Here is a 27,632-nt window from a genome sequence, read left to right as displayed (position 1 = left end):
CCTACTAAAACCCTTTAGCTCAACAGACTGGGACCTCAGCTCCTTTCTCCTTCTCTTCCTTGACCTCTAGGGGAGCCCAGAGGGCTGGAAGGTAAGCTTGGGAGAGAGGGGGAAGGCAGCATCTTTGGCCTTTGATCATTCCCACTTCATGACCCAGAGCTAGCAGGTGCAATATTTTAGGTAGGGAGGAAGAACTTGCTACTTAAAAACTTAGCTCTGTGGCCTAAACTCCAAAGTTAGGGCCTGTGGCAATTACTGCCATTGTTTCTGTTTGCTCCGATATTCCCAGTGATAAGCGAGTGAACAGAAAATTGGGGAGGGGGGAGAATATAGAGGCTGCTTTTGTTTGATCTCACTGGCACACTTCAATCACAGAAACATTCTGCTCCCACCTCATGACTGACTCACATAGCTTACACGCTGCACCAGGGCAGTTGTATGCTTCTGACAGTGCCTCCCTTCCTGGGAATCAGCAGCTAAGAAAAGTTCCAGCTCACAGTTGCCTCTGCTTTTTTTTTTTTTTACAAAGGCAACCACAGAAAAGCACCAATGAAAAGAGACAGATGGGAATATTCAGTGCCCCTGGCGACCCAGACATCTTCCCTTGCATCCCCCCAACCACTCATTCTGTTCCTGCAGCCAGAGTCCAAAGTCAGAGTGAGTGGAGGCAGAGAAGAGCAGCAGCAGTCCTTCTACTCATTCGAAAAAGAGCATTATAGTAATTAAATGCTAGGCTTCTGCACTGTAGGTCTCTCTCTTTTTCTTTTAAATTTCATTTCCACCCTATAGTAGGGTTTTTTTTTTTCCTTTCTTCACTTCCTAAGACATTTCCTATGCCCTTGATGCACCCTTATCTTTCAGTCTTAGCATTTTTCCTTCCTACCTTCCCCTTCAGGGCTTACATTTTTTGATCTTCAATCTTTTATCTCTTTTTATTTCCCCCAGTAGACAGAGAGAAAAATTCAGTTTTCAATGAAGTATGGATTGGAAAAGAACCAATTTCTGGATGGCATTGAGGTGAAGGGGAAAGAGAAGCATCTGAGAATTTTAAAGACATTGAAAAAAAAATAACAAAAATCAAAACATGAATTCTCAGGTATTTCTCTAGAAGACGTTATCACAGATATCATGACTAAGACTGCACTACTAAAAAAAGGTCTTGCTTTGTATTTACAATGCTTCTGCCTGAATGGCTAGGCTTAAGCAAGGTGGAAGTGTACAGCTCCAAGATGCAGATTGTGATAAAAGCTGAAGGAGGCTGGAACTAAGCCATGGCTCTGTGGCTTTCATCAAGCTTTCATCCCCAAGCCACCATTTTTGTGGTACTCATTGTCCCTGCTGGCACCCTAATAGGATGCCAAGAATAGATCCCAATCAGACAGCTCACTTACCCCTGGATTCACTGGCTGAACAAGCTTGCAGTTCTTTTTTTTTTTCCCTCCTGCCACCCAAACAGACTCTAGAAGGATTGGCACACACTAGAAATCACTTAAAGCACAGCACGTTCTAAGGATATCATAAACAAGAAGATGACAAAGAGAGATTTACTGTTTTCACATTAAATCCAGAAACAAATCCTAAATCCCAGCCTCTTTGTCTGGATAAGTGTCCAGTATATACAAACTATATACTCACAACTAAGTAATAAAAGTTGTGTCTTTTCCCTAACTAAACATGTCTGCCTTCCACATGTAGATGGAATCTGTGAACCAAAGCTTTCTATTATCAAAGAAGACACCGGTATTGATAAATGGATTGTTTCTTGCAGCTACCAATTCTGAAAATTGACACGGACCCTTGGAAACTGATCCTCAAGACTGTAAAACAGCCCTTGAATCTTAAAGTAAATCAGTCATTCGATCAGCATTATTAAGCCCCTGTTATGTTCCAGGCACTGTGCTAAGCATGGGATTCAAAGAAAGGCAGAAGATAGTCCTTGTCCTCAGGGAGCTAACAGTCTAATGGGGGAGAAAATACATCAACAAATGGGTACATATAAGCTATACCCAGGATAAATAAGAAATAATCAACTGAAGGAAGATACTCTTAGAATTAAACACTCTTAGCATGAAGAAGTGTTGGGAAAGTCTTCCTGTAAGAGATGGAATTTTAGCTGGGACTTAAAGGAAGCCAGAGATGAGTGAGGAGAACATTCCAGGCATGGGGGACAGCCAGAAAAAAAAGTCTGGAGCCAAGAAATGGAGAGTCTTCTTCAGGGAACAGCAAGGAGACCAGTATCTCTAGATGGAAGAGTGTGACACAGAGTCAGATATAAGAAGACTGGAAAGGCAGAAGGAAGCTAAGTCATGAAGGGCTTTGAATGCCAATCAGAGCATTTGAACCTGGAAGTTATTGAGTTGGGGAAGGGGGTGACATGGTCGGACCTGTGCTTTAGGAGAATCACTTTAGTGGCTGAAGAGGGGATAGATTAGTGTGGGGAGGCACTTGAATCAGGAGGACCCACCAACTGCCTACTGCAGTGTTCAAGGCATGAGGTGCTGAGGGCCTGCACTGGCATGATGGCTGTGTCAGAAGAGAGAAGGGGGGATATAGGAGAGATGTTGCAGAGATGAAATCATCAGGCCTTGGTGACAGATTGGTTATAGATGGGTGAGAGATACTGAGAAGTAAAGGATGACACTGAAGTTGCAAGCTTGGAGTGGTGGTGCTATTCTTGACAGTAATAGGGGAGTTTGGAAGGTGGGAGGGTTTGAGGGAAAAGATAATGAATTCAGTTTTGGTCATGTTGACTTTAAGATGTCTATTGGACATCCAGCTTGGGAGGTCCAACTGGGAATTGGAGACATGAGACTAGAAGCCAGCAGAAAAGTTAAGGCTGGATCAACTGATCTGAGAATCATCAACATGGAGATGATAATTAAATGCATGGGGACTGGTAAGATCACTAAGTGGAGCAGTACAAGGGAAAAGAGAAAAGGGCCCGGGACAGAACCCTGTGGGACATTTGTGGTTGGTGGGCATGACCAGCATGAATAGGAGAAGAATGAGGAGGACAGGAGGGCGTAGTGTCCCAAAGACCTAGAGAGAAGAGAGTATTGAGGAGAAGAGAGTGATTGACAATGTGAAAGGCAGCAGAGAGGTCAAGAAGGATGTGGACTGAGAAAAGGTTATTGGATTTGGGAATTAAGAGATCCTTGGTAACCCTGGAGAGAGTTTTGGTTGAATGATAGGGTAGGAACTTGGACAGTAGAGAGTTAAGAAGAGAATGAGAAGAGAGGATGCAGAAGTACCTATTGTAGACAGCCTTCTCAAGGAGTCTGGACACAAAGGGCAAAAGAGATATGAGATGATAGTGGAGATGGAGGGAACAAGTGAGGGTTTTTCAGGATGGGGGAGACATGGGCATGTTTCTAGGCAGTAGGGAAGGAACTAGTAGACAGGGAGAGCTTGAATGTAAGTTGGAGACTGGGGATCATCACGGGAACAATGTGCTTGAGATGGGATAAACTGGAATCACTTGTATAGGTAAAGAGAGGGTTTTGTTTTGGTAAGGAGTAGGGCCACTTTGTGTACGACCAGGGTAAATCAGGAGACAGTGGCAGAAGGCATCTGAGTGACAGGAGATGAAGAGTGGAGAATGGCCTCCAATTTGAGGGAAAGTTCTCAGCTGAGAGGTCAAACTGATCATGAGAGATTCAGTGCCAGTCTTCTAAGCTTCCTGGAGGTAGTAAATGGTACCAAACTGTGAAAAATGTGTTGGAATCAAGAAATGATAGAAACTTTTAGATTAAATATAAGCCTAAGGCCTATGTATCATGCATCCTTTCTTCACGAAGAGAATTGGGCAATAATACTAATGAAAAGCCTTAAATAATACCATGAAGAATGAAATGGATTGTTTTTTTGTGTAAAGGAAATGAATGATTATCAGTGTGGCAGTTTTTGTACAGTCAGACCTCTGGCTTATTAAACTAAAGATCAAAATCAACACTAAATTAGAAGAATACAAATGAGAAGATATGGCCTATAATTCTGTGCTGATCTGTCCCTGATCTATTTGAATAAGCTACTGACATGGGAAGTGGTTAAAGAAGGCAGTCATTGACATGGACTGTCACTCTTTACTACACAAGTATAACCATTATGAATCAATGGCCATAAAAGGGAGACCATAGTCATGGGGGTTGTCTATTAAATAGCAGAAGTAGAAGAGGTATTTCCTTATAGAGAATGAGGTCTTTTAGATGCTATAGTTTGCAGATGACATTTTGCTGATTGCATCAACCCCTAGAAACTTCACAAAATCTCTTAAATAGGTCCATAATCAGCTAAAAGAATATCCCTTTAACAAAGTGGTTAAAAAATGCTGATTAGTCCAATGATATAAGCAAATTGATGGATAGCCTATAGACCCTATGTTCCTATGTTGACAGACACTGTAATTGGATAATGAAAAGGGTCTAGAATTTAAAAGAAAGAGAACGTGCTACCTTTTGTATTTGGGAATGTACGTAACACTCAAATGACTATAAGCTTCTTCCTAAAACAAAATTCCATCTTTTTTTTAGCATCCATGTTCTTCTGGCTATGTGGTATGGCATTAAACCCTGGAATATCACAATTTTAATCAAATTTTGGGGAAAGGAGTCACCCAAAGGGAAACAGATGCATGGCAGTGCAAATAGGCTGCAGCATATTACCAATGGTGAATTGCATGTACAAAGCAGTATGAAATGTATCCCTAAAGCAATGTTAAAGCAGAAAATGAGGTCAAGTTGAGGAATAACACAGATAGGCAACTTATACCTACTCTCTCAGTTTCTGTAGGGTTATAGAAGTAAAAGGCATAATCTCTGCCCTGAAAATGCTCTTTAATCTACTTGAAAAACAAGATACATGAAAAAGTTAAAGAATATAACAATGCATGAACTGAGCACAAAATTGAGTGATAATAACCAATAAGCAGTGTAGGGATTCTGAGGAAGGGAAATCACTGGGGACTGAAGAGTAAGCGTCATAGAAGCAGTCTGGACAAGAGCTGCCTCAAAGGATGGCCAGGGTTTAGATGAGTGGAGGGAAGAGAGGATGATTTTCCAAGTGGGTGAAAGAAAACAGACTAAGATTTCCCATTTAGATTTGTCCCTGAGGTCCCCACCGCAGCCATATACTCATCCCATGACTTTTTTTTTTTTAATCTAAAGGAAAATGTCAGCCTGAACTATTTTTTTTCTGGTTAGAAAAGTGAATGATGCCTTTCAGCCTCTTAAAAGCAGCTTCTGGAGGGGGTAGTTCCTCCTCAAGACAACTAACAGGCTAGAGTTATAACATTCTCCAAAATCCTACCCCACCCCTATCTTCAGTAATGAGTGCCTCTACAGTTTTGAGGGATATGTGTGTGTGTGTGTGTGTGTGTGTGTGTGTGTGTGTGTGTGTGTGTATGTATGTGTAGGCTATTAACAGAGCACTTAAACAAACAAAACCAAACAAGGAACACCAAAAATTAACATTTGAACTTTCCCTTTCTTCTTTAGCTTAAAATAACTCCCCGCTGAAGGCTGAATGAGTGACAAAGTGATGCCAGCCTGTCTCCTAAGGGGAAAGCAACTAGGCTCCAGACCCTTTGCTGAATAATACATAAATGTTTGAGGGGAAACTTTAGTCCCATGTGAAAAAGGAAAGGGAGGGAGGAGAGAGGAGGAAGAGAGAGAGACAGGTCTGGGAAGGAATCAGTGGGAATAAAATTCAGGCAAAGGGAAAGAACATTCACCAAAGAGATGAACAGGTTTGAGCGGGTTTCCAGTTATTAAAGATGCAGGAGGAATCGTGCAGTGTCTTACTGATAACCAGAGAACAAGGCCATAAGGAGAAAAGCTTCATTGCTTTCATAAAGAGAGACCCTGGGAGAGCTTTCTCCAGAGGACTTTTAGGTTGATGCTACTGGGGATGGCGTTGTTCTGTAATCATTACACTCCAAGCAGTTTGTAGGTACTGCAGAATACACAGCTTTCTGTGCTGGGTGGTTTTATACAAATAGAAAAGAAATTCCTTTTGGGCACTAACTTTTACTGAATGATAGTCAACTTGAAAAAAAGAGTCAAACACTCTAGCCTGAAAACCATTAAGTAGGTTCCACTGGCACTAAGTATTGTCTTACATTCATTCTTCACTTGGCTTCTAAATGAACATTACCACTAAAACCTACTAAGTGTGAACCTGGTAAAGGATGGGAGAACAGCTTCCAAGAAAACATCTGAAACCACAGGTCAATCCTTACTTGAAACCTAAATCTCCTCCTACAGCATCCTTGACATGGCCAGGCTCTGATGGAAGATCTGTTTACTCACTTGTCTGACAGTGGCCCGTCAGGGGAAGAAAAATTGCAGCCTAGGGAATTTTAGAGCTAGAAGGTTTTATTTGGCTCAGTCTCCTTATTACTTTTGCTTTTTGTTTTGACTCCTGAGTTCTCTTCCCTCCAGGACACCATATTATTCCTGGTTCTCTAACTTCTTTAACTTTTAACTAACTTTAATTTTGGTGCCTCTTCATCTTCTTCTCAACCCCCTAAAATGGGTAGTCTCCTAAGTTTTTAACCTTGACCAAATCTCTTCTCCTTATAATTCTATAATATAATATTATGTTGTTGTTATACATTGTATCATATATGTAAATACAATATATACACATATATGTATGTGTGTGTGTATATATATGTATATATACACACACACATACACACATACATATACATACTTTTTTTCCTGCCCCCCCTTTCCTTGGCAATTTTATGCAATGCCCTCAAATCAACTATTACTTCTACATTCATGATACCCAAATCTATTTCTCTAGTCTCCCAAATTTAAGACCCACATCTCAAACAGTTTACAGGATATCTCTATGTTGATATTCCATGACCATCTCAAACTGAGTGAGCTCCTAAAATGAGCTTGTCATCTTGCTTCCTGAACTTGCTCCTTTTCTTGGGACTTTAATATGTTCTCTCTGTACAGCCAGGTGTAGCTAAGTGGTAGAGTGGGTACAGCATTGGTTTGAGAATCAGCGAGACTCATCTTCCTGAGTTCAAATGTGGCCTCAGACTAGCTGTGTTACTCTGAGCAAGTCACTTAACCCCGTTCGCCTCAGTTTCCTTATCTGTAAAATGAGCCGAGAAGGAAATGGCAAACCATTCTAGTATCTTTGCCAAGAAATAACCCAAATGGGGTCACAAAGAATTGGACGTGACTGAAACAACTCAACAACAACAACATTTTCCTCAGGGTTGAAACTTTCGTGTTATCTTTGGCTCTTTTCTTGCTTCACTTATTTACTAAGGCCTAGGGACTCCATATAGTATTTCCCCCATGTATCCCCCCATCCCTGCAGCAAACACCCTAGCACAGGACTGTAATAATAGTTACAGGTAGGTACCTGGCCAATTGAAAAAGCCTTCTAATAGGCTTCCTGGCTCATTTTTACTATATGAAAATATGTTTCTGTAAGCATTTTGCTCAAAAGCCTCCACTGCCTATGAGTCAAAGTTCAAGCTTCTATGCATAGCAGGTAAGGCTTTCACAGTCTGGCACCAGACTTTCCTCATAGCACTCCTCTCCAAATACTCTATATTCCAGCCAAACTGAATTACTCATTCTGTACTTTACCTCCTTCCAGGAAGCCCCTTCCAGTGGCCTCTGTGTTTGTAATGGCTTTTTCCCTCCTTCAGACTCACATAAGTACCTTGCTTGTACCTTTCTAATGTACTTTAACTATCATTTTACCTTACAGCTGTTTGTATACGGGTCATATTCTCCCACTAGCCCAAAAATTCCATGAGGGTGAGCACCATATCTTCTCTAAACTTTGTATTTCTCTGGGGGCTTAGCACACTGCTCTGTATGTAACAGGGGTTTAATAAATGTGTGTGGATTGAACTACATTGTACAGATAAGGCAACTGAAGAAGTTCCACGGTTTGTAAAAGGCCACACTGTAAACAGGAGAGCCAGGACTAGAATCTAGTCTCTGGCTTCCAGTCTTGTCTGTTGTCCTTTACACTCTGCTTCTGCCTCAACTAACAAAGTGCACAACTGAAGAATGCAGAGCTGCAAAGGATTCCTAAGAGATCATGCACCCCAACCTTCTTCTCTTACAGATGAAAGACGCAGAAGAACATGGAGGAGAAATGACATGCTTAACGTCATACGCTTTGGGAGTAGCAAAGTAGAAAGGGATGAGGAAACAGAATGAAGGATCAGAGAAAGTAGAACCGCTATCACCTGAAAAAAGAAGCTAAGAGATATGAAAGGTAAGTGGTCCCTGCGTGCTACTGGATAAGAAATAGGAAAGCAACAGCGGAAACTACCAGGTACATCATCGGGTTTTCTCCTCCTTGACTCTTCGAACAAATTCTCAAGTTTGGGCTCCCAGACAGAGAGCCTGTGTTCAGTGCAAACCCGGCTGTGTCCCTGGAAGGGCCAGTGATTGGGTATGACAAAGTCGTTTTATGGTTCATGACACTCCTACTCCATCATTTCTTTTTGGCCTTCACACACAAGCTCAATCCAAGAAGTGGGCTTTCAAACTGGGTGAAGGGAAGGCTTTGTCCCTTCATTTTAAGGAAAGGTTTGGTCTACTTGCATCCTCCTGGCCTGAGGAATTGGGTGAGAGTAATGGAAAAAACAAATCACTCCCATAGAGCATGCCTCTGCCGTTTATGGGTGCTTTCCGGAAATAGCTAGTTTGCCCACAGATCTGAATATTTACCATTTCCTTGCTATTTACCTTGTTATTGTGTTTTAAGTAAAAGCTTTTTACTTTATACATGTAAACAGTTTAGCTTAGGGGCCTCCCTAATCGTGGAGGGCCATAGATTTTGAATAACTGATGACCCCAAAACACACAATGAACCTGGGAAGTATGGAGAAGTTTCAATATCATATGTGAAAACCCGGGTCTGGAGGTCTATTGCTACAAGTAGCATCCTAACTTCATGATGGAGACCAAAAAAATTTGTAAGAGCCCTTCCAACTCTAAATCTGATCATCTCCTATACATGTGCCCCAATTAGTTTTGCAAGTACCAACTCCCTTAACCGACAAACCCTCTGGAACTCTCCCTACCTCCTCCTCACACAAATAAATGTGTGTCAAGTTGAGGAGTATTTATTTTATGCTTGGTAAGAAAACACCATCCTAGGGACTATGTAGCCTACAAAAGAAATCAAGATCCCTGTCACAGCTGGAAAGGGAAGACTCATATATATGAAGCAATTAGAAAACAGAAGGTAGAAAAATATATATTAAAATACATATTAAAATACGCACAAAAATACTCTATTTTATGGTTCTGACTCTAAATGCATTGTAAGTTCAGAAAGGGAGAATCATCGTGAGTTGGAGGAGTAAAGAAGACCTTTTGGAGGCATTAAGACTGGTTGAGCTTTACAGGAAATAATGGATATGTCTTTCCTCTTAAGCATCTTTCACATACTAACTGCTGGAAGACATTTGGTCCAATCTAATTCAATTTATAAAGGACTTGTTAAGCACCTATTACATGCAGTATACTATGCAAGACAATGGAGATAAAAGGACAAAATAAAAACTAGCCCCTGCCCTCCACAAGCTTACATTTTACTAGGAAGGGGATATAACATATAAAAAGATAAGTATATCCATAATAATTTGGTAATGAGGGAATGAGCACAAACTGCTGTGATAAGGAAAGGCTTTCATTTTGGAGATGTACACAAGTTGAGCCTTGAAGGAAGCTAGGGATGCCTAGACAGTGAAGGTGAAGGTGTAGTACATTCCATCCTGGAAGACAGCCTGTAAAAAGTCATGGAGGCAGGAGATAAATTTGCTCTCCTCTGATTATTCCTTTATTTGGAGTTCTCTGCAGTCCACCATCTTTTTCTATGACTTAGATGAAATAAGAGTATTTTTATAAAATACGTTTTTGACATTAAGCTGGAAGGGATGTCTAATTAGATTTTGATAGATCAGAATGCTGGGCCAAATCAATAAGATAAAATTTAATAGGGATAAATCTAATGGCTTACTACACTTGGACTCAAACTATCAACGTTATAAAATGGGAGAGTGATTTGGCTGAAAAAGATCTGGATCTGAAGTCCAAAAACATCGGACTTCAAGTTTACTAGGAGTTAACAATCTGAGGTGGGAGCCAAAAACATTAGTGAGGTCTTAGGCTTCATGAAGGGAGACATGGTGCTGAAAAGAATGAAACTGAAAATATTCAGTGTTCTGTCCTGGTCTGACCATTGCTTGAGCATTGACTCCAAACACAACACTTCCCACTAATACCATATGGCTTCACCGTCATCAAGGGGCTGTGGGTTTCGCAAAGCCATTAGGCACTGGTGAACAGAAACATAAAAATGTACTGTCTTATCCATTTAAGAATTTATACTTCATTTGAGGGGACAGAACACATTGTGCAAAGTATTATGAGAATCGTCAATGCACAAAGAAATGAAAAATGTTAACATGGAATCTCACTGGACAGAATGAACTGACAAAGAAGTGATGGTGGCAGTGGGGCTAATTATCGAAGGGAATAAGAATCAGTCTCTCTGCTCCATAACTGGAATTATAATCCAATGATTTTTATAGGTCTATAATTCTAGGATAAGAAGGACAGGATCATGCTGCTAAATTATTAGTGCCTTTATTTTAAGTCCTACCGGCATGACTGACTCCTTTTCTCTCTGCTGTACTGACATGGTTATAGTCCATACCCAATCTCTTCAGAATCCGTTTACTCTGCCTCCTGCCTAATCTTATCCTTTGCTCCTCAGACTATCCCCTGCAACATGGTCCATGACTTTGGGTTGGATTCCCTGTAATGAGAAGTCCAAACAAACTTTCATTCTTTAGTTATCTTGTCAACAATGAATTCAGAAAAATAGGATGGGGTTGGGGGAGATGTCAACAGTCTATTCAGGGGAGGGGTGGGGGGGTTGGGTAGGATTCACTGCCAAAAGACTAATTTAAAAGTGGAAACTTTCCCCGTGTCCCACATCAAGCATGAAAAACCTTGAATGTTTTAAGAAAGGTCAACCATATTAGTAGTCTAGTGGGCCAAGGGTACATTTGAAATGAACATATCACAAAGTGTATTTCTTAAGCTTAACAGTTATTTCCAAATACCCTCAAACCATTTTCATCATTCTTCCCCCTTGTGTATGTGGGAACTGGATTCATTCTAGCAGCAGTGAGAATTCATACCCTCATAAATTCTATTACAGGAGACAAAAATCCTCACCATGGCAACCTGCTACAAATTCAAATGCACAGAAAGAAACTCAGACACTGTGGTTCTGGGGTGGGGGGTGAATGGGGGAGGGTTAAGGTGGAAATAAAAACAGGCAGAAATTTGGGTAGGAAGAGCTAATCAGAGGGTGGGATTTCTTTGACCACGTGTTTTCACAATGACGCTTCATCTTGTTTTGAAGGGAGCGAACACACCAGTATTAACAAATTAAGTTTCTACAGGTTAATTAAGTGATAATTGGACAGGTGCCCTCAGGCTCCCAAGTGAATATACCAGGAAGGCAAAAGCAAAAGTAATTAATCCGTATGGCAGAATCCAAATCCAAAGTGGAAACACTGATGGACAATAATGATTTTTTATTTTTTACAAGAGGAATAACAGGAAAGAAATAGCAGAGAGTGTGGCCTCTGAACTCTTCCCTTTCACAATCTCTCCAAAAGGTTCTGCTGTTACACCTGTTCTTTTCCCTTCTCCATATTATATAGCACCTGGCACATAGTAGGCACTTAATAAATACTTGTTTCTTATCTGACATGGATACCACCTTTGGAAAACAGGGTTGAACCTGTCCAGAGAGAAACAGCACAAGAGTGTGTGTGTGTGTGTGTGTGTGTGAGTGTTTTGGGGGAGGGGAGGATGGAGGAGGCTGCTACCTGAACAGAATTCTAATTTGTGTCTAAAACAGGGAGTCGGGATTAGAGGAATGTATCTGGAGAGAGAGAGAGAGAAAGGGGAAGGATTTTTCTTTAGTTAAAACTAATGAGGGTGGAATAATGGCCTTAAAGTATGTGGGAGGCAGCATGAAATAGTGAAAAGACCCCTGGATTTAGAGTCAGGATACCTAGGTTGGAACCCAGCTCTGCCACTACCTGTGTGATCTAATCTCTGTGTACCCCAGTTTCCTCACTGTAAAATGAGTGGGTTCCGCTAGTTGGCTGTTGTTGTCTCATCTGGCTGTGATATGCCATGCTTCCAAAGTGAATGCAAAAAAAGTGGAAGAGGAAGCAGATTTTAGGATGTCCCTCTCAGTGGAAGGCAGAAAGGAAGCAAGTATTCATTAAACTTTGTGCTAAGCATTTTACTAATATCATCTCATATTATCAGAGTACATCTCTTCCACATCAGCCATTGGTTCTCAAACCTTTTTTCAACCCTTTGACCCACCTGAGGGTACCACAAGCCTTCTCCCTGTGCCATAACATCCCTACTGATCATCTTCTCCCATCCCCATAACGTCTTCAACTTTAATTGGATTTCCACGTTGCTGAGAAGGGGAAAGTGACACTAAACATTTCACCTATGCTTTTTGTCCATTTCAGACATGCTCAGGCCCCTTCCAGAGCCAAGGATTGGTGGGTGTTAGATAAGTAGGTGGAATTATAGAAAGGTGAGTGGAGAGGTGTTGAGAGTAGAGGGAGTGATGGACTTCAGACTGTGATCTCCTTGAGGGCAGGGACCATGTTTTGCCTTTATTTATATCCCCATAGCTTAGCATAGTGCCTGGAATGTAGAAAGCACTAAATAAATGCTTACTGACTGACTGACTCTGGGAGAAATGAGCTCACTGTGTAAACAGGCTCTTCACTTGTTTTCTAGACCTCATCAGAATTTTTACATTATTGTTTTTGGAGGGGGCAGAGGAAAGTCCCAGATTGAAGAAACCTTTGAACTAATATAAGAACTTGTTAACAACTTGATTAAGAATGCATAGCCTTCCAGTATAGATCAAATGCCTCCTAGTCTGTGATTTATTCCCAAATGTTTCTCTCCTATTTGGATTATTTGATTTCTTCTGCTTTACTTATTCTTTTCGATAAGCCTCTGGAAGCAACTTGAACTGTGAGCTGATGAAAGAACAGTCTGTATCTTGAGCACATTAACACCCACAGATTGATGATTCCAAGGCTATGCTTAAGAGATGAGGAGGTGTGCACACAGGAATATATCTAAGCCTCTTGAACTGATCTCTAAGAGAGCCATAAACTGATGGCCTGAGAAGCCAAATGGTTTTTGGCGGGCATGAAAGAAAATTATCTAAAAGTTTCAAAGTGCTTCCAAGCCCTCCCACACTAAAACTCTGGGGAGCAGCAGTCAAAGAAATACACTAGCAACATTCAAATCAACAAGCGTTCTTTAAGTACCTGGTCTATGTAAGGAACACTCCTTGTTCTCACAGTTATTAATGTTATAAATTATTATTATGCATAATATATCATATAATGTATTATAATATATTATTAGACTTATTATTATAATTATTAGTGTTATTAATATAAAAGAAAATTTTTTTTATAAACTAGCCCACATAGAAACATATACTAGACTCACCCATAGCCATAAGCTCATTTATAGATTAATTCCTTATACCTGGCCTGCTAGTTATTTGCCTATGAAATTCTGCCTCTTGCCTTTGTCCAGGAGGTCTCCCATGCCTAAAATCCACTTCCTCCTGACTTCTACCTCCTAGAATTTCTAGCTTTCTTTAAACCACGGCTCTGCTGTCACTTCCTCCATAAAGACTCTCCTGATTCTTTGAGTTATTTGTCCTCTCACTGCTGAAATTATTTTGGATTCCTTTGCGTGAACTTTCTCTTTTCTTCTCTGTATCCAGGTCCCACCCTCCTAGTGGAATGTAAGTTCCTCGAGGGCGAGACTAGTTTCATTTTTGTTGTTCTATCCCTAGCCCTAGCCTAGTGCCTTTTTGGTGCTGTAATAAATGTTTGTAGAATGACACAGGTTTTCCCATGTATGAGATGTAATTATGGGTAATGCTACTTGATTTTTTAAAAAGCAAACACTTAAGTACTTTTATATCCAAATTAATGTTAGTAGTCTCAAAGTAGTCAACTTGAGAGTCTATACAGTTATTCTCTGTGGGCAGGTAGGTGGCACAGTATATAAAGTGCTAGAGCTGGAGTCAAGAACTCCTGAGTTCAAATCCTGCCTCAGACACTTATTGGTTATGTGACCCTGGGAAAGTCACTTAACCTTTCTTCCTCAATTTTCTCACCTGTAAAATGGGAATAATAATAATACCCACCTTACAGGACTGTTGTATCACATGAGATAATATTTTTAATGTGTTTTACAAATCTTAAAGTACTACATAAATTCTTTTCTTTTAAAATTCTAACAACAATGCTTGATAGTGATCAAAATGTTGATGGACCTACTGTCTGGAAAAGTCTCTCCTGAACTAATTTGCCAGCCACTTGATAGACTCAATTTCCTTCTTTTTATATTGCTTTTTTACAATAATCACCAGGATTATTGTCAACCTTTACCCTCCAACATGGCTCCAAAAACAAACAAACAAAAAAACCTGTTAGCAGATGAAGATAAGTAGATGTTAAAGTAAAGGCAGAGGAGGTCCAGAAACGTTTTGAATAGTGGCAACATCATTGAAATAAATGCACCCTCCCCAACATGATGACCTTGAAGAAGCCCCCATTTGCAAGAATACATGTAGAGATGCCTTGGTGGATCTGTGACTTCACTGGTGTAGGCATCCTCCATTGTGTGGGTCTCCACCTTAAACAAAGTCCTATTCCAAAGCATCATCTTAGTACACGGGTGACCCTGGGTGTGTAAAGGCTACAGCACCCAGCCAGGAGCTTCCTAGATGCAGAAGCTTTGCAGACCACAGGTCTGTCTGTTTTCTGAGAATCACATGAGCTAAAGAGAGACTCATCACCAGGGAGATATACTTCTGGGGGCACAGCCAATCTTACAAGCAGAGCAGAGCATCATGAGTATGGAACCCCTCACCAGCAGCAGACTGGCTTCCCTGTGAACCCATGTCCTTCTAGGGCCTCACTAGGAGGAGAGATGGAATCCTGCTCTGCCGTATCTGTCCTGGGAGTGACAGGCTCAGCTCAAGTGCCACCGTTTACACGAAGCCTTTCCTGTTCCCCCAGATGCTCATCCCTCCCTCACTATTATTTTGTATATATCTCTTTCTATATATGTTGTCTGCGCCACCTACACTGTAAAAACACCCTGAGCATAGGTGCTGTTTCACCTTTGTATCTCCAGGGCCTAACAGAGAGTATGGCACTTAGTAGCAGGCTCATAATACATGCTTTTGCTTGGTTGGTTTTCACTCCACAAATGAACTAGCTCCTCCTTTTGTGCTGATCTTGGTAAGCCATCTCCCCAAAAGGAGGAAATGGAGTCGGATGAGTGATTTCCCGAGATCTGCCCTGCCTGGTATCTGAGAACAGAAAATATCCATTTCAGCTAGTCCACCATGGGGGCCAGACCCTTGAAAAGGGAAGTCTTTTTTCTAGTGCTCTAAAGAGCAGCAATCTTTATCAGTGCTGTCTTAGTGTATTAATTTTTTTCTCACTGATCTCAAGGGCTATAATACACACAGTACTACGTGTGAGTCACTGAGGCATATGTGTTTAATGAGATAGTATTGACTTTTTAAAGGATAGTTACTCAGGGCTGCAGGTGCAGAGACTTAGGAGCTGAGTGGGTTTCTTGTTGGATTTTTTAAAAATCCCACTTGTTTCTGAACTGTGTTCTTCTGAATCTACAAAGAGCGTTTGACATTTTTTGTTCTTAGATTTTATTCACATGTTTTTAGTGCTTTAATATAAATAGCATGGAATCACCCAAGAAACACTTGGGACTGCTTTACATGTGAAACTGCCTCCTGCCCAAGTCCTTTTAGTACATCAGTAACTAAATCTCTCTGATTATAAAAATAGTGATTACAGCTCACATTTATATAGAACAATGTTTACAAATGCTTTCCTCATAACAACTCTGGAAGGCAAATACTATAGTGCCTTCCACGTGGTAGTTGGCTGGACTGAACAGAAATACTGCTATTCGTAGTGGACAGATGAGGCGCCTAAGATTCAGAGTGGTTTTGTACCTTGTCAAAGATCACACAGCTAATAAGGGCTAGAAGTAAGACTAGAACCTAGGCCTCCTGATCGTGGGGTCAAATTGGGCCTAGCAGGTGCCTAATCCCACTACAGAGAAAGCAATATGATAGTGAGGTCCTAGTACAGATCATTTACATCTTATAAAATGAGAGGGAAGTGTTGCAAAGAGAACTTTTCTAGAATTGCTGTCTTAGCCAGAGAGTGGCATTAGTCTGGAGCTGGAAGGGACTTCAGAAGCCATCCACTCCAATTCCTTCACTTTATAGATGAACAAAACTTAGGTCCCAGGAAATTAATTGACTTGCCTCAGGTCATTTAAGTAGTAAGCATTAGAAACAGGATTTTCACCTAGATCCTTTACTCCAGAGTCCATGCTCTTCTTTCCACTGTCCTAACAATTGGTAACTGACATAAATTAGAGCAACACACTGATTCCCCAACGCTACCCCATTTAGTAAAGATCCTTTAACTTTATTTGAGTGAAATGTAAATTCCTTTCTCAAGAGCTAGGGCTGATGTCTTAGGTATGGCTTTGTAGGTTTTGCTGCCTTATGAATATTAAGTTATCACTATCACAGAAAAAAAATCTGAAAATATTCTACAAGCAATGCTCAGAACATCTAAATATGACTCATCTTACTAAATAACTTGAGTACCTGTTTACAGACTACAAAAGTTGAACATTTAAAGAATTAAATGTTACAACACTTCAATTTTTGTACAGCTTAGCTAAGAAAGGGGCAGTGATAATCCCTCAATGACAGGAGCTCAGTACAAAGAAATCTTTCCATTTACAAGAATGAATTGTGGCAGACTACTTATCAACAAATATAAAGTAAAAGAAGAGAGTTTTTTTTTTCTTTTGGATGACCTCAGGTGCCACAGAAGACAGTGCTGAATTTGGAGTTAAAGGCCCTGGCTTCAAACCCCACCTTCTTCCACTTACATGACCTTGGGCCAGTAACTTCACCTCTGTGAGCCTCATCTGTAAAATGAAGAGCTCAGACCAGAGAGCCTCTGAGGTACCTTTCAACTCTGTATCTACAATCCTATGACTCCAAGAAAGCAAAATTTAAAAACAGATAAGGCTGTAACTCAGAAATTAAGGGAATCACAAATGCAGGTAGCTCAATTGTCTGTGTGAGACAGATTCACTTTACAGATAATCTACAGGAGGTTTTTAACTCTAGGCTCATTTCCTTGGTAGCTTGATTACCATGCTTTGGTCCAGGTAGAGTGAGCTAAGAGAATGCAAACTCATTTTAAACTACATCAAACTAAGAAGGTTAGAATTGCTGGAGGAAAAAAAAAACTACATTTCAAGGTGGAATGGAAAACGTTTGGATTATCTGCTGCCTGGGATACAATGTCATCTCTCTCCTCTTTGTCACTGGATAATTCAGAGTTGAGGCATTGGGTTACTGCTGGAGGAATGCTGCCCCAGAACAGTGATGGACCCAGGGCAACTCACAAATCCTTCTGGCTTCAGCTTCCTTGCCTGTAAGCCAAGGGGGGCAGACTATGATTTCTAAATTCCCTCTCCACTGCAAAATTCTCTCTCTCTGTCTGAAATACCAAAGAGCTTTTATAAGCTCTGCACTAAATCCGGCACTTAACATATTAGGAAATGTTTCTACTAATAATAATCAGACAGTGGGAACAATATATGACCTTTTCCACCACTACCTGATAAAAAGGAAACATTACTCCGAAACCTTTCATGAAAACGATAAGAACCTTCTCCTCCCACCAGGAACTTTTTACTAGATTCTGTACTGCAAGACAGAGGTTCCTTTTAAATGGAAGGGAAGAGAATAAACATTTATACACGGCCCACTACGTACCTGGTACTGTACTAAGCACTTTTACAAGTATTAGCTCAACAACGGGAGTTTGGTGCTATTTTACAGTTAAAAAATGGAGGCAAATACAAGTGAAATGTCTTGCCCAAGAGAATGATGCTAGATCTGAAGTTAGATCTTCTGGACTCCAGGCCCAGCACTCTATTTATGACCCCACCAGCTGTCTCTGCTTGTAGCCTCCTTATTTCTTCCCTCCTCTCTCCTGAGACCTTTCACTGCCATACTGATTTAAAAAACAAAAACAAAAACAAAACTATATGTGGTTCTTCCAGTTATAAGCTGATAATTTACCTCTTAAACCCTTCTCCTAGCGGTGATTAGAAAAAGCCACACAGCTGGGGCAGCCCAGTATCTACTCACAAGATACTCTTTTAGGGGGAAATAATAAAGTAGAGAGATGAGGACAAATTTTGGTATTCTATTGTGGTGCAAAATAGTGGCTATTTTAAACAGCCCAGATCAAGATCATAAGGATGGTTATAAGGTGAGATTGTTCGATTCAGCTGCTTTAATCACTCCTGGTTATTATGTAGGAGCATCTGCAGTACATCTGTACAACATGTGCCATTTTTCAAGAGGTTTATTATCCCACTGGGCATGTTAACTCCAAAGCTTAAAATGTGGTGAAGATTTACAGTACTTAAAAGCACCAGCATTCTGCCTCCTGACCAGAAGCAACCCTTCCATCTTACTTAGATCCCTGTTCTCCTTTGAATTGGCCGATATTTACAGCTTCCATCTCTTTTTCCCCCCTTTTGTCTGTCTGGGTACTTGAATGCTAGGAAAGCAACAAGAAGAGGGTGTTGTCATACCTGTCATGTCTTAGTGCCCTCATATCAACATACACAGTGGTTGGATCAGGTCCAGACGTTCCCTGTAAACAAGGATATGTTTTAGTTAATCGGGGTTGTGAATGGAAAGATTTCCCTGACTGTGGAGCACTCATTCTTTGTGCTCTACACATTACTTATGGGCTATTGGTGAGCCACTAAAATAGAAGCATGTAATTTAACTATCAATTAAGTATACTTTTTTGTGGAGACATATTTAAGTTACAATCTTTGATTAGAAAAAAAAAATGCATAAAACCATACCTACCCAGAGGCACCTGTTACCTTTGGAATTGATGATCAGAACTTCAAAAGAGATTGGTCTCAAATAAGAAATTTATCAACATAATTGTGGATATTTCAGTTCAAACGCAGTTACAGATAATGGAAATAATATACCATAAGAGGCATGCCAAATGTTTTGCCAAATAAAAGAAAGCTGGGATGGTTTAAGAAAACATTGGGGTAGTAGAAGCAGGGAGTCAAGAATATGAAACATGGTTTGCTGAGAAATTCTCACTGCATGCACCAAAAAAAGGTGTGTTTAGAGCTCAAGATATTAATGCAGACCACGTGGCATGAACTGACATGTATTAAGGAGGAAGATGTAAAGAGCAATTACTTTGTTCCTTCTAAGCCTTCTACAACTCTGTGGTCCAATATTTCTGCTTCTGCTTTGGAAGCTGTTTTTTTAAGCTTTTCTATGAAATGCAGAGATGGTCTACACCAGCCCTATTCAGATGGATGGGACATTATGGTATCTAAATGGGAATTGTTTTTCTGTCTGACTGATTAGTCCTGGTGCCCAGGACTGAGTCCTCACTGGCTCTGTGCCTGAATGCTTTCTTTTTTTCATTATTATCTGAACGTCTAACATTAAGTCCTTGCCATTTTGTTTATGCTCTCCAGCTAGAAAGACAATTTGACTAAATCCTATTGCCTCTGACATTTTGCCTCGGCTCCACGAATCCCTGCAATGCCCACACTAAGCAGAACAACATAGCATGAGATAGTAATTCCATTCAGTCTCAGTATGACAAGTCTGGGTTCCACACAGACACTAGGTAAGGCAATATTTGTTGTTTTGTGGGGGAGAAACATGGAATCCATTGAAGAAATGGTGGTGATGGTGAGGAGATATGAAACTGCTTTATGAGTATGGTTAAAAAAAATTGGGGATGTATAAATAGAAGAAAAGAACAGTCAGGGTAGGGGAAAATACTCATCTTCAAGAATTTGAAAGGCTGTCATGTGGAAGAGGGGTTAGGCTTTTTCTGCTTGACCTTAGAAGGCAGTACAAGGGCCAGATGGGTAAGAATTTTAAAGGCCAACATATCAGCTTAGCATTAAATGGAATGGGATGCCTAGGAGGGTAGCAAGTTTCCTGTCAGCAAAGATCTTTGAGGGAAGGCAGGATGACCATTTATCTGATATACAATAGATGGGATTCTTACTGCGTGTGGAGATTAGGCTAGACCTTTGAGTTCGACAGTTCTTTGAGTCTGATTCAGTACCAATTTTCTGACTATAGAAATATCAGCTGGCATTTTAGTTGTAGAGCTACACTCATTCTCTCAGGGAAACCGTAACTCCATTCCAAAGGTAGACAAGTAAACTAAATTTATTGATGAGCTATTAACTCTATACTCTCTTTACTTAACAATGCTTCTCATCAAGAACCCAACACCAAGACAGAGAAAGAGGTAAGGAGCAATACATGCAGGTTAGCCTCTAGGATGAAGATTACATTAATATACAATACAAGGAGGGGCCTAACTGGCCAGACATCTTGGCAAATCTACTTAAATATACTCAGCTGTGTAACAGACTAGTGCTGAGTGGAGAACTAGTTGGATGTTTCAAGTAATGCAACATGCTTTATTGATTGTAGAATGGAAATGGGGGAAGAAAAGGTATTTCTGTTGACAGATTTTCTAGGACTCAGCCAAATTTCGAAAACAAACATAAAACAAGTCTAACAGTGAAAATGATGGAAGATGAGATTAACACACACCATTGGTTATGTTCAATGGAAGTGAAGCATTTGTCACAAAGGTGAAATGTTTAATGAGGTTTGAGCAGATTAAATAGCCCTGGGCCATTATGCACTGTTGCACCAAAGGGTCTTTAAACCCTTCAATCTCCAGACTCAACTTCTAGTCTGTTCCACTGTTGGAAGCTGATAAGGTAGGTATTGCTATTGAGGGAACAGGAAAATCCCCTACCTGGTCAGCCAGCTTCCCCAGCCTGTGAGGCTATAGCGGCAGGATAGCAAGGACAAGAGGACAGAAGGAAAGAAGAGAACACAAGACCAAAAATGGAAACCAAACAGACCACAAACGAAAAACAAAACAAAAAAACACACAAAATCCCCCATACAGCCAAACGATTAAAGTGGGAAGGGAAGGAGGAAAATGCAAAAAGCAGGGAACAGAATAAAAAAAAAGAACAAAAACAATGTCAAATACAGAAATTTAACAAATTAACCACTCTACCATTAAAGGTTAAAAAAATTAAAATGAGATGTCAACATCTTAGTAGTAGAGCAACAGAAGAGATGGTAATAAACAAATAACCATGGACAAACAACTAAGTGGTTTTATAGACATAAAGACAATGTTAGTGGATGATTTCATTTTAGGAAGCTTTTTTTGTTCTTTTTTTCCCCAAAAGAAATGGGGTTTGAATTTTATTGGCCCGGGTATTTAATCACTTAATTAATTGAAATGGCAAGCCAAACTCATTACACTAAAGGATGCTAAGATGGTCTTTTGCCTCTAAAGCAGTATACCTATGCATACTATGTTAATTTAGCAATATGGCTCAGCAAGATCCCCAAACCAACACAGAGAAATTCGTAAGAAGCAGCATATATTCCACTTTTGCTGGATTTGTTTGTGAAATTAATTATTCGACTTCTTAATGCATGATCTAGCTCCATGGCACATAGCAGAGGCTACCTACTCTTGAAAAGGTCATTTGTAGACACTTCATGTTCAACCCCTGCCTAGCACCAGGGGACATGTCTCCCCCCTCCCCCAATGTTTCCTCAATGCATCTGGACTCACATCTCCTTCCTTCATGTCCTCAGGACCAACTGATTGCTCACATTTACAAGTAAGATCATATTTGTATCTGCCAAAGTGGCTACTGTTAAATTCATGATGGAATGACTGAACAAAGCAGTTAGCACCTATTCAAAGATATCAGAGCTACCTACCACTACAACCACATTTTCACTCCCTGCCAGAATTTGGTGAAACATGTATATGAGTCTGTGTTGCTCTTTGGATAGTTTAATTCTGATCCCACTGATATGAATTCACTATGATTAAAACTACCAGGAGGGCCCATATGCTATCCCAAACTTGAATTCTTGAATAGTATCTAATTTAATGGTGTCTAAAACTGGTGTGAAGTCTCCTGATTACCTCTTCCACTGACCCCAAATGCTGATGTGAGCATTGTTAGATGAAAATACACTGGACTGTTTCAAAAGAATGTGGTTCTATTCTCTGGATACATTACATAATGAAACATTGAGAAAAACTCTGGCTCTGGAGACAGAGGACATGAATTCAGATCCCAACTTTGATATCAACTACCATTGTGATCTTGGATAAGTCACTTAGTTTCCATAGTTTCCTCATCTATATAATGATGAAGTCAGACTAGATGACCTCTGAGGACCCTTCCAGACCTATATCTCTAATCTCATATGTCATAACCCTTTTGGCTCTTAATTTCTTTATCCTTCACAACAACAGAGCATATTTATATAGTGTTTGAGGTTTACAAATTGCTTTTCTCACAACTTTATGAGATAGGTAATACAGGTATTATTGTTCCAATTCTAGAGATAGGCTAAGGGAGGTTTAGTGATTTGACTATAGCTGCATATCTACTGAATGTTGGAGTTTGGAAATGAAGCTGTGTTCCATAACCATCAATGATTTTTCTGCTGAGACATATTGCCTTCTCAAAGTTTATGAAGGACTACCTTCAGAACAATTTTGTGAGGTAGTTAGTGCAAGCATTTTTATACCCATTGTACAGACCACTGAGGCCCCAAGAAGCCTGCCCAGAGGCACACAGTTTGTAGCAGGGCTAGGAAGAGAAATTAGGTCATCTGGTTCCAGTCTATGACTATTTCCTCCCTTTCAGCCTCCCCCCTGTCATAATACCCCCACCCTCATCCCTACTGCCTCCCCATAAATGGAGGCAAAATTGGGAGAGACAGAACAAAGAAGGCATGCATGATGTGCTTTTGTATTCCTAGAGGGAACCACACTGCATACATTCCAGATGAATATAATTATTTAAATAACATCCTTCTAAGAGTCCACATTGTCTGAAGTCAAGCTGGAGTTGGAACTAGGTCAATGCTTTCCACAAATTACCCAGCTGCAAGAGTAGTCAGCATGCCCAGGGTGGTGGTATGCTCAGGAAAATATTGTGAGTGGAAACCAACTTTCTACCTGAATTGAGTAAAGTATAATGACCCTTCTTGCAAAATATTTTAATATAAATTCATGTGGTAAAAGCAGGACAAGAATTAGAAACTCTCTTATACTGCCTGTGATCCCAAGAAGATCTCTTTTTCAAAGGGAAAACTTATACACATTTGGAAAGAACAGGAAGTAAGGAAATAAAAAAAATAAGTATGTCCAACTTTCAGAAAATCTGCTAGATCCCCAATTTGAACTCACAAAACAGATAAATTAGGAGGTTGTTACCAAAACACTTGTTTACTTCACCAAAGGCTGACTTGCAGGGTTTCGTTGAATAATGATGTCCCTACTGTAGTTATGTCCTTCAGCTCATTAAGTCCTTGCCTGAGAGGTCAGCAGTGGCAGGAAGACTTAAAGTGATGGTGCTAGTATCTATTCAAATTGAACATTATTCAGAAGTGAAGACATATCACATAAATAGTAAGTAACAGAACTAGGGAGTACAAGACAATGTAAAATAGGCTAGTAAGTAGGGAAGGCTTATTCTATACCTAACAGATAAAAACCAATCATTGCAGAGTGGTGGGTGGGGTGAGGCTAAGCAAAGAAGAAAAATTGCGGGGGGAATGTTTCACCTAAAGTACTTTTAAAGCCACTTTACCACTTAATCCCAGGATTAAGAACTAGAAGAGATCTTACAGGTCATTTAGTCCAAGTCCTTCATTTGACAAGTGAGAAAATAGCTGGGAGAGAGAGGTCATGCGACTTGTTGAGGTTCACACAGATACTAAATAACAGGGCTAAAATTTGAACTCACTCCTCTCATTCCCAATCTAGTGCCCTTTCCCCTAACACCACTCTGACTCTTCTCTTTCTAAGAGAAAGAGGGGCAGAAGAATTAAGCATCTTTGAACAAAGAGTAGAGGTGGATCACACTCACAAAATGCCAGACGACAGAATCAAGACAAATGGGTAAAGCCCGCAGAAAGGAAAATTTAGGCTTAATATAAGGGAGGGGGCAACAAACTTTGTAACAGAACCATCCAAAAGGGAATGGCGCTGCTGCAGGATGTAATGGGTTCTCCCTAAATGGCTGGGTACCCACTTCTTGGGTAAGTGTAAGTTGTGTAAGTGCTATTTATTGAGGATTAGTGTTATCTACTCAGAGGAAAGTAAACTACACTCCACAGACCTAGAGTGAATAAAATATAACGTCCCTTCTATCGAAATATTCTAACAAATATTCACATGGCCAAAGCTACAGAGGAGTTAGAAACTCTCTTACACTGGCTGTGATCCATGAAGACCTACCTCTCTTTTCTGTGTTGATACAGACTGAGAATCAAAGCAGCCTCTCTCAGGAGAAAGATGGCTTAGTCTAGTCCACATCTAATTGGCTTCAAGTGGGAAGATGACCTTAGCCAGTCAGCAAGCATTTATTAAGTGGTTATTATGTTTGTGGCACTGTGCTGGGGCTACAAAGAAAGGAAAAAACTCGGTCTACGCTCTCAAGGAGCTCACATTTTAACTGAGGTAGAAAACACAAGTAACTATCCGAGCCACACACACAAATGCCTTCTTGCTGCTCCTCATGCATGAAGCTTCGTCTACTTTCAGCATACCTTTTCCCTGGCTGTTCCCCTATCTCTGGAATGCTCTCACTCCTCGCCTATTCTTTCGAGTGTGAGTGTGAATGAGGAGTTAAGGATGATAGCAAGGTTGAGAATCTGGGTGACTGGGAGGGCAATGGTGCCCTTCACAAGAATAGTGTAGTTTGGAAGAAGAGAGGACTTGAGAAGAAAAGATAATGAAATTCTGTTGAGTTTGAGATGTCTACCACACATTTACTTTGAGATGTCCAAAAGGCAGCCAGGGATGCAGGAACTAAAGGCCAGGAGAGTACTTAGGGCTGTATAAATAGATGTGGGAATCATCATTATAAACATGATAATTGAACTCCTGTGACCTGATGAGATCACCAATTGAAACAGTACAGAGGGAAAATAGAAGAGCATCGAGAACAGAGCTTTGGGGTATACCCAGGATAGTGGGCATGACCTGGATGAAAATCCAGTGAAGGAGATTTAAAAGGAGCCATTAGACAGATGGGAGAAGAATCAGGAGAGATCAGTATCATAAAAGTTCAGAACTGAGAGATAGGAGAAGAAGGTGATCAGGAATGTCAAGACTGAAGAGAGGTCAAGAAGGATGAGAAATGAGAAAAGGTCATTAAAGGGCACAGAGGGAGAAGGATACAGCGGGACAAGGATGAGAGCAGTGTTCCAGCCCCGTGAGGTAGGAGCCACATTTCCACAAGATGTTCTGATTTTCTCATTTTGTACCCTGGAAAGCTGTGTTATCATGAAAATAGAAGTGAATTTGGAATTAAATGACCTTAAGTCAAATCTTGTGTTTGCCATGTGCTGACTGTGTGACCTTGGGTTAAGCCCTTACTCTTTCTCTCTCATAGACTCATTGTTGTCACTTATAAATGGGAATGATAATAATTTGCTCATAGTCATTATGAGATCCAATGATGTTTGTAAAGTCTTATTTTGAAATAAACTTCTATATTATTATTACTAGTATTATAATAGAGCATTTCTACTCAGGTAGAGGTTGGGCTAGATGACCTCTAAAGTCCTTTCCATCTATATAAGCTTATGTTCATTATTAGGGTAAAAATTCTCCAAACCCCATTCGTTTTCGTTTTATGACTCTCCAGTCCATTCCATATGCAAACATATGCTATAGAGCATTTATTTGCCCTTCCTTAAAAAGTAAATTATAGTCAACCTTTCATCAGCTAGAATGTTTGGAGTGTGATGTTTTGCTGACTTACCAGAGGATTAAGTGCAAATCCTGTATTTAGGTTTCATGGAATTTAGGACTAGAAGAGACCTCAGAAGAGTAACCCCTCATTTTGAGCCCCAGAAAGGTAAAATGATTTGTCAAAAGCCAAATAGGTAGGAGAATGGCAAAGCCAAGATGGCAAATGGCAAAGCCAGAACCTCCATTTTCAAAGGCAGTGTTTTTTCCCCCTTTGCAGTTTTTTTTAAATAATCCTTACTATTGCCAGTTTAAAAATATACATATATTTGTTCACTTACTTGACTTGGTCACTGAACAAACAAATGCCTATGTCTTGCTTTGAAGATATTATTGTACCTCAGGGTTCTAATTCTATCATTTTAGATTATCCAAAAATACAGATGTAGATGAAAAGGGGATATGAAGCTAGGTCTGCGTCCAGGTTGCTAGTTGCTTGGAATATGCTAAATCTTTCACATCAGTTTCTTTTGTTGATACTTGGCTTTTCTCCTAAAGTACAGGAAAAAATAACTGACTGACAGCTCTGCTTGCTTTACTGTCAAATTCATTTTATTTTGAGAATTTCATGGTACCTGTTGTGTTAACTTGAGCTTGAGCTGCCAAATGAATATACAGGGGATGAGGGTGAATGTATGGTGTTTCTGTTCTTTATCGACCTATTCTTCACATCTTACTCTGCATTTCTGAGCTGCCTATCTGTGGCAGAATCAGTCAGTGTTGTACATGATGCTTAATGCTTCGACTCTTCCACATCTGAGATTTATGGTAGAAGACTGGGGAGAGAGGGTTTAGCAGATGGAAAGCTCAGTGACTCAGCAATGTAACATGGTGGTCAAAAAAGCTAATGGAATTTTAGGCTAAGCTAAAAGAAGTTTTTGCATGCAGGAAGAGGAAGGGGATAGTAGAAGAGTCTTGTAGCCTGCCCTGGTCACTCAACATCCAGAGTATTGGATACTACATTTTAAGAAGGCTGACAGGGAAGCTAGAATGCATCCAGAGGAGGGGGGACCAGGATGGTAAGGGGAATGAAAATCATGCCACAAGATTGAAAGGAACTCAGGGTGTTTAGTCTGGAGAAGAAAAGAATTCAGGGAAACATGGCAGTAACCTTTAAGAATTTGAAAGGATGTCATGTGGAGGAGGCATTAAGGATTTTTTTTTTACTTGGTCTTAGACAGTAGAACTAGGTTCCATGGGAGCTGTAGGGAGGCAGATCTGGGCTCTGTGTGTATACACACACACACACACACACACACACACACACACACACACACACACTTTCACATTTAGAGCTGCTTAAAAATGGGAGGGGATGCCTTAGCAAGTAACGGGTTCCTTGGATGGCCACATTTTTAGGGAGGTTATATTCCTCTTCAGGTAAAAGTTGGACTAAAAGCTCCCTGAGTCACTTCCAATTATAATATTCTGTGAATTTAAGATTCTCATGGCTATTCATTTCACTGAGCATTGAAATGCCTGCTAGTTGTAAATACAGCTTCCCTTTCAAGAA

The 27,632-nt window shown here is 40.3% G+C and overlaps 1 protein-coding gene across 4 annotated transcripts in view; it reads right to left on the bottom strand.

Annotated features, from left to right (window-relative positions):
• DIP2C (disco interacting protein 2 homolog C) overlaps positions 1-27,632 on the bottom strand; it is a 592,419-nt gene that overhangs the window by 33,487 nt on the left and 531,300 nt on the right. For 2 of the 4 annotated variants that reach the window (XM_020990358.2, XM_078152501.1), the window contains 2 exons: positions 21,065-21,094; positions 18,822-18,883 (listed from right to left, as the gene is read on the bottom strand). In XM_020990358.2, the coding sequence (XP_020846017.1) occupies positions 18,822-18,883; positions 21,065-21,094 (92 nt within the window). The remainder of the gene's footprint in view (positions 1-18,821; positions 18,884-21,064; positions 21,095-27,632) is intronic. The other 2 variants (XM_078152493.1, XM_078152503.1) reach the window with 1 other exon arrangement.

This window comes from Phascolarctos cinereus, unplaced genomic scaffold, assembly GCF_003287225.1.
Source record: "Phascolarctos cinereus isolate Bilbo 61053 unplaced genomic scaffold, phaCin_HiC Scaffold_1;HRSCAF=81, whole genome shotgun sequence".
NCBI classification, from domain to species: domain Eukaryota; kingdom Metazoa; phylum Chordata; class Mammalia; order Diprotodontia; family Phascolarctidae; genus Phascolarctos; species Phascolarctos cinereus.
Note: the sequence above shows the minus strand (reverse complement) of the source record. Positions and strands in the feature narration are given on the sequence as shown.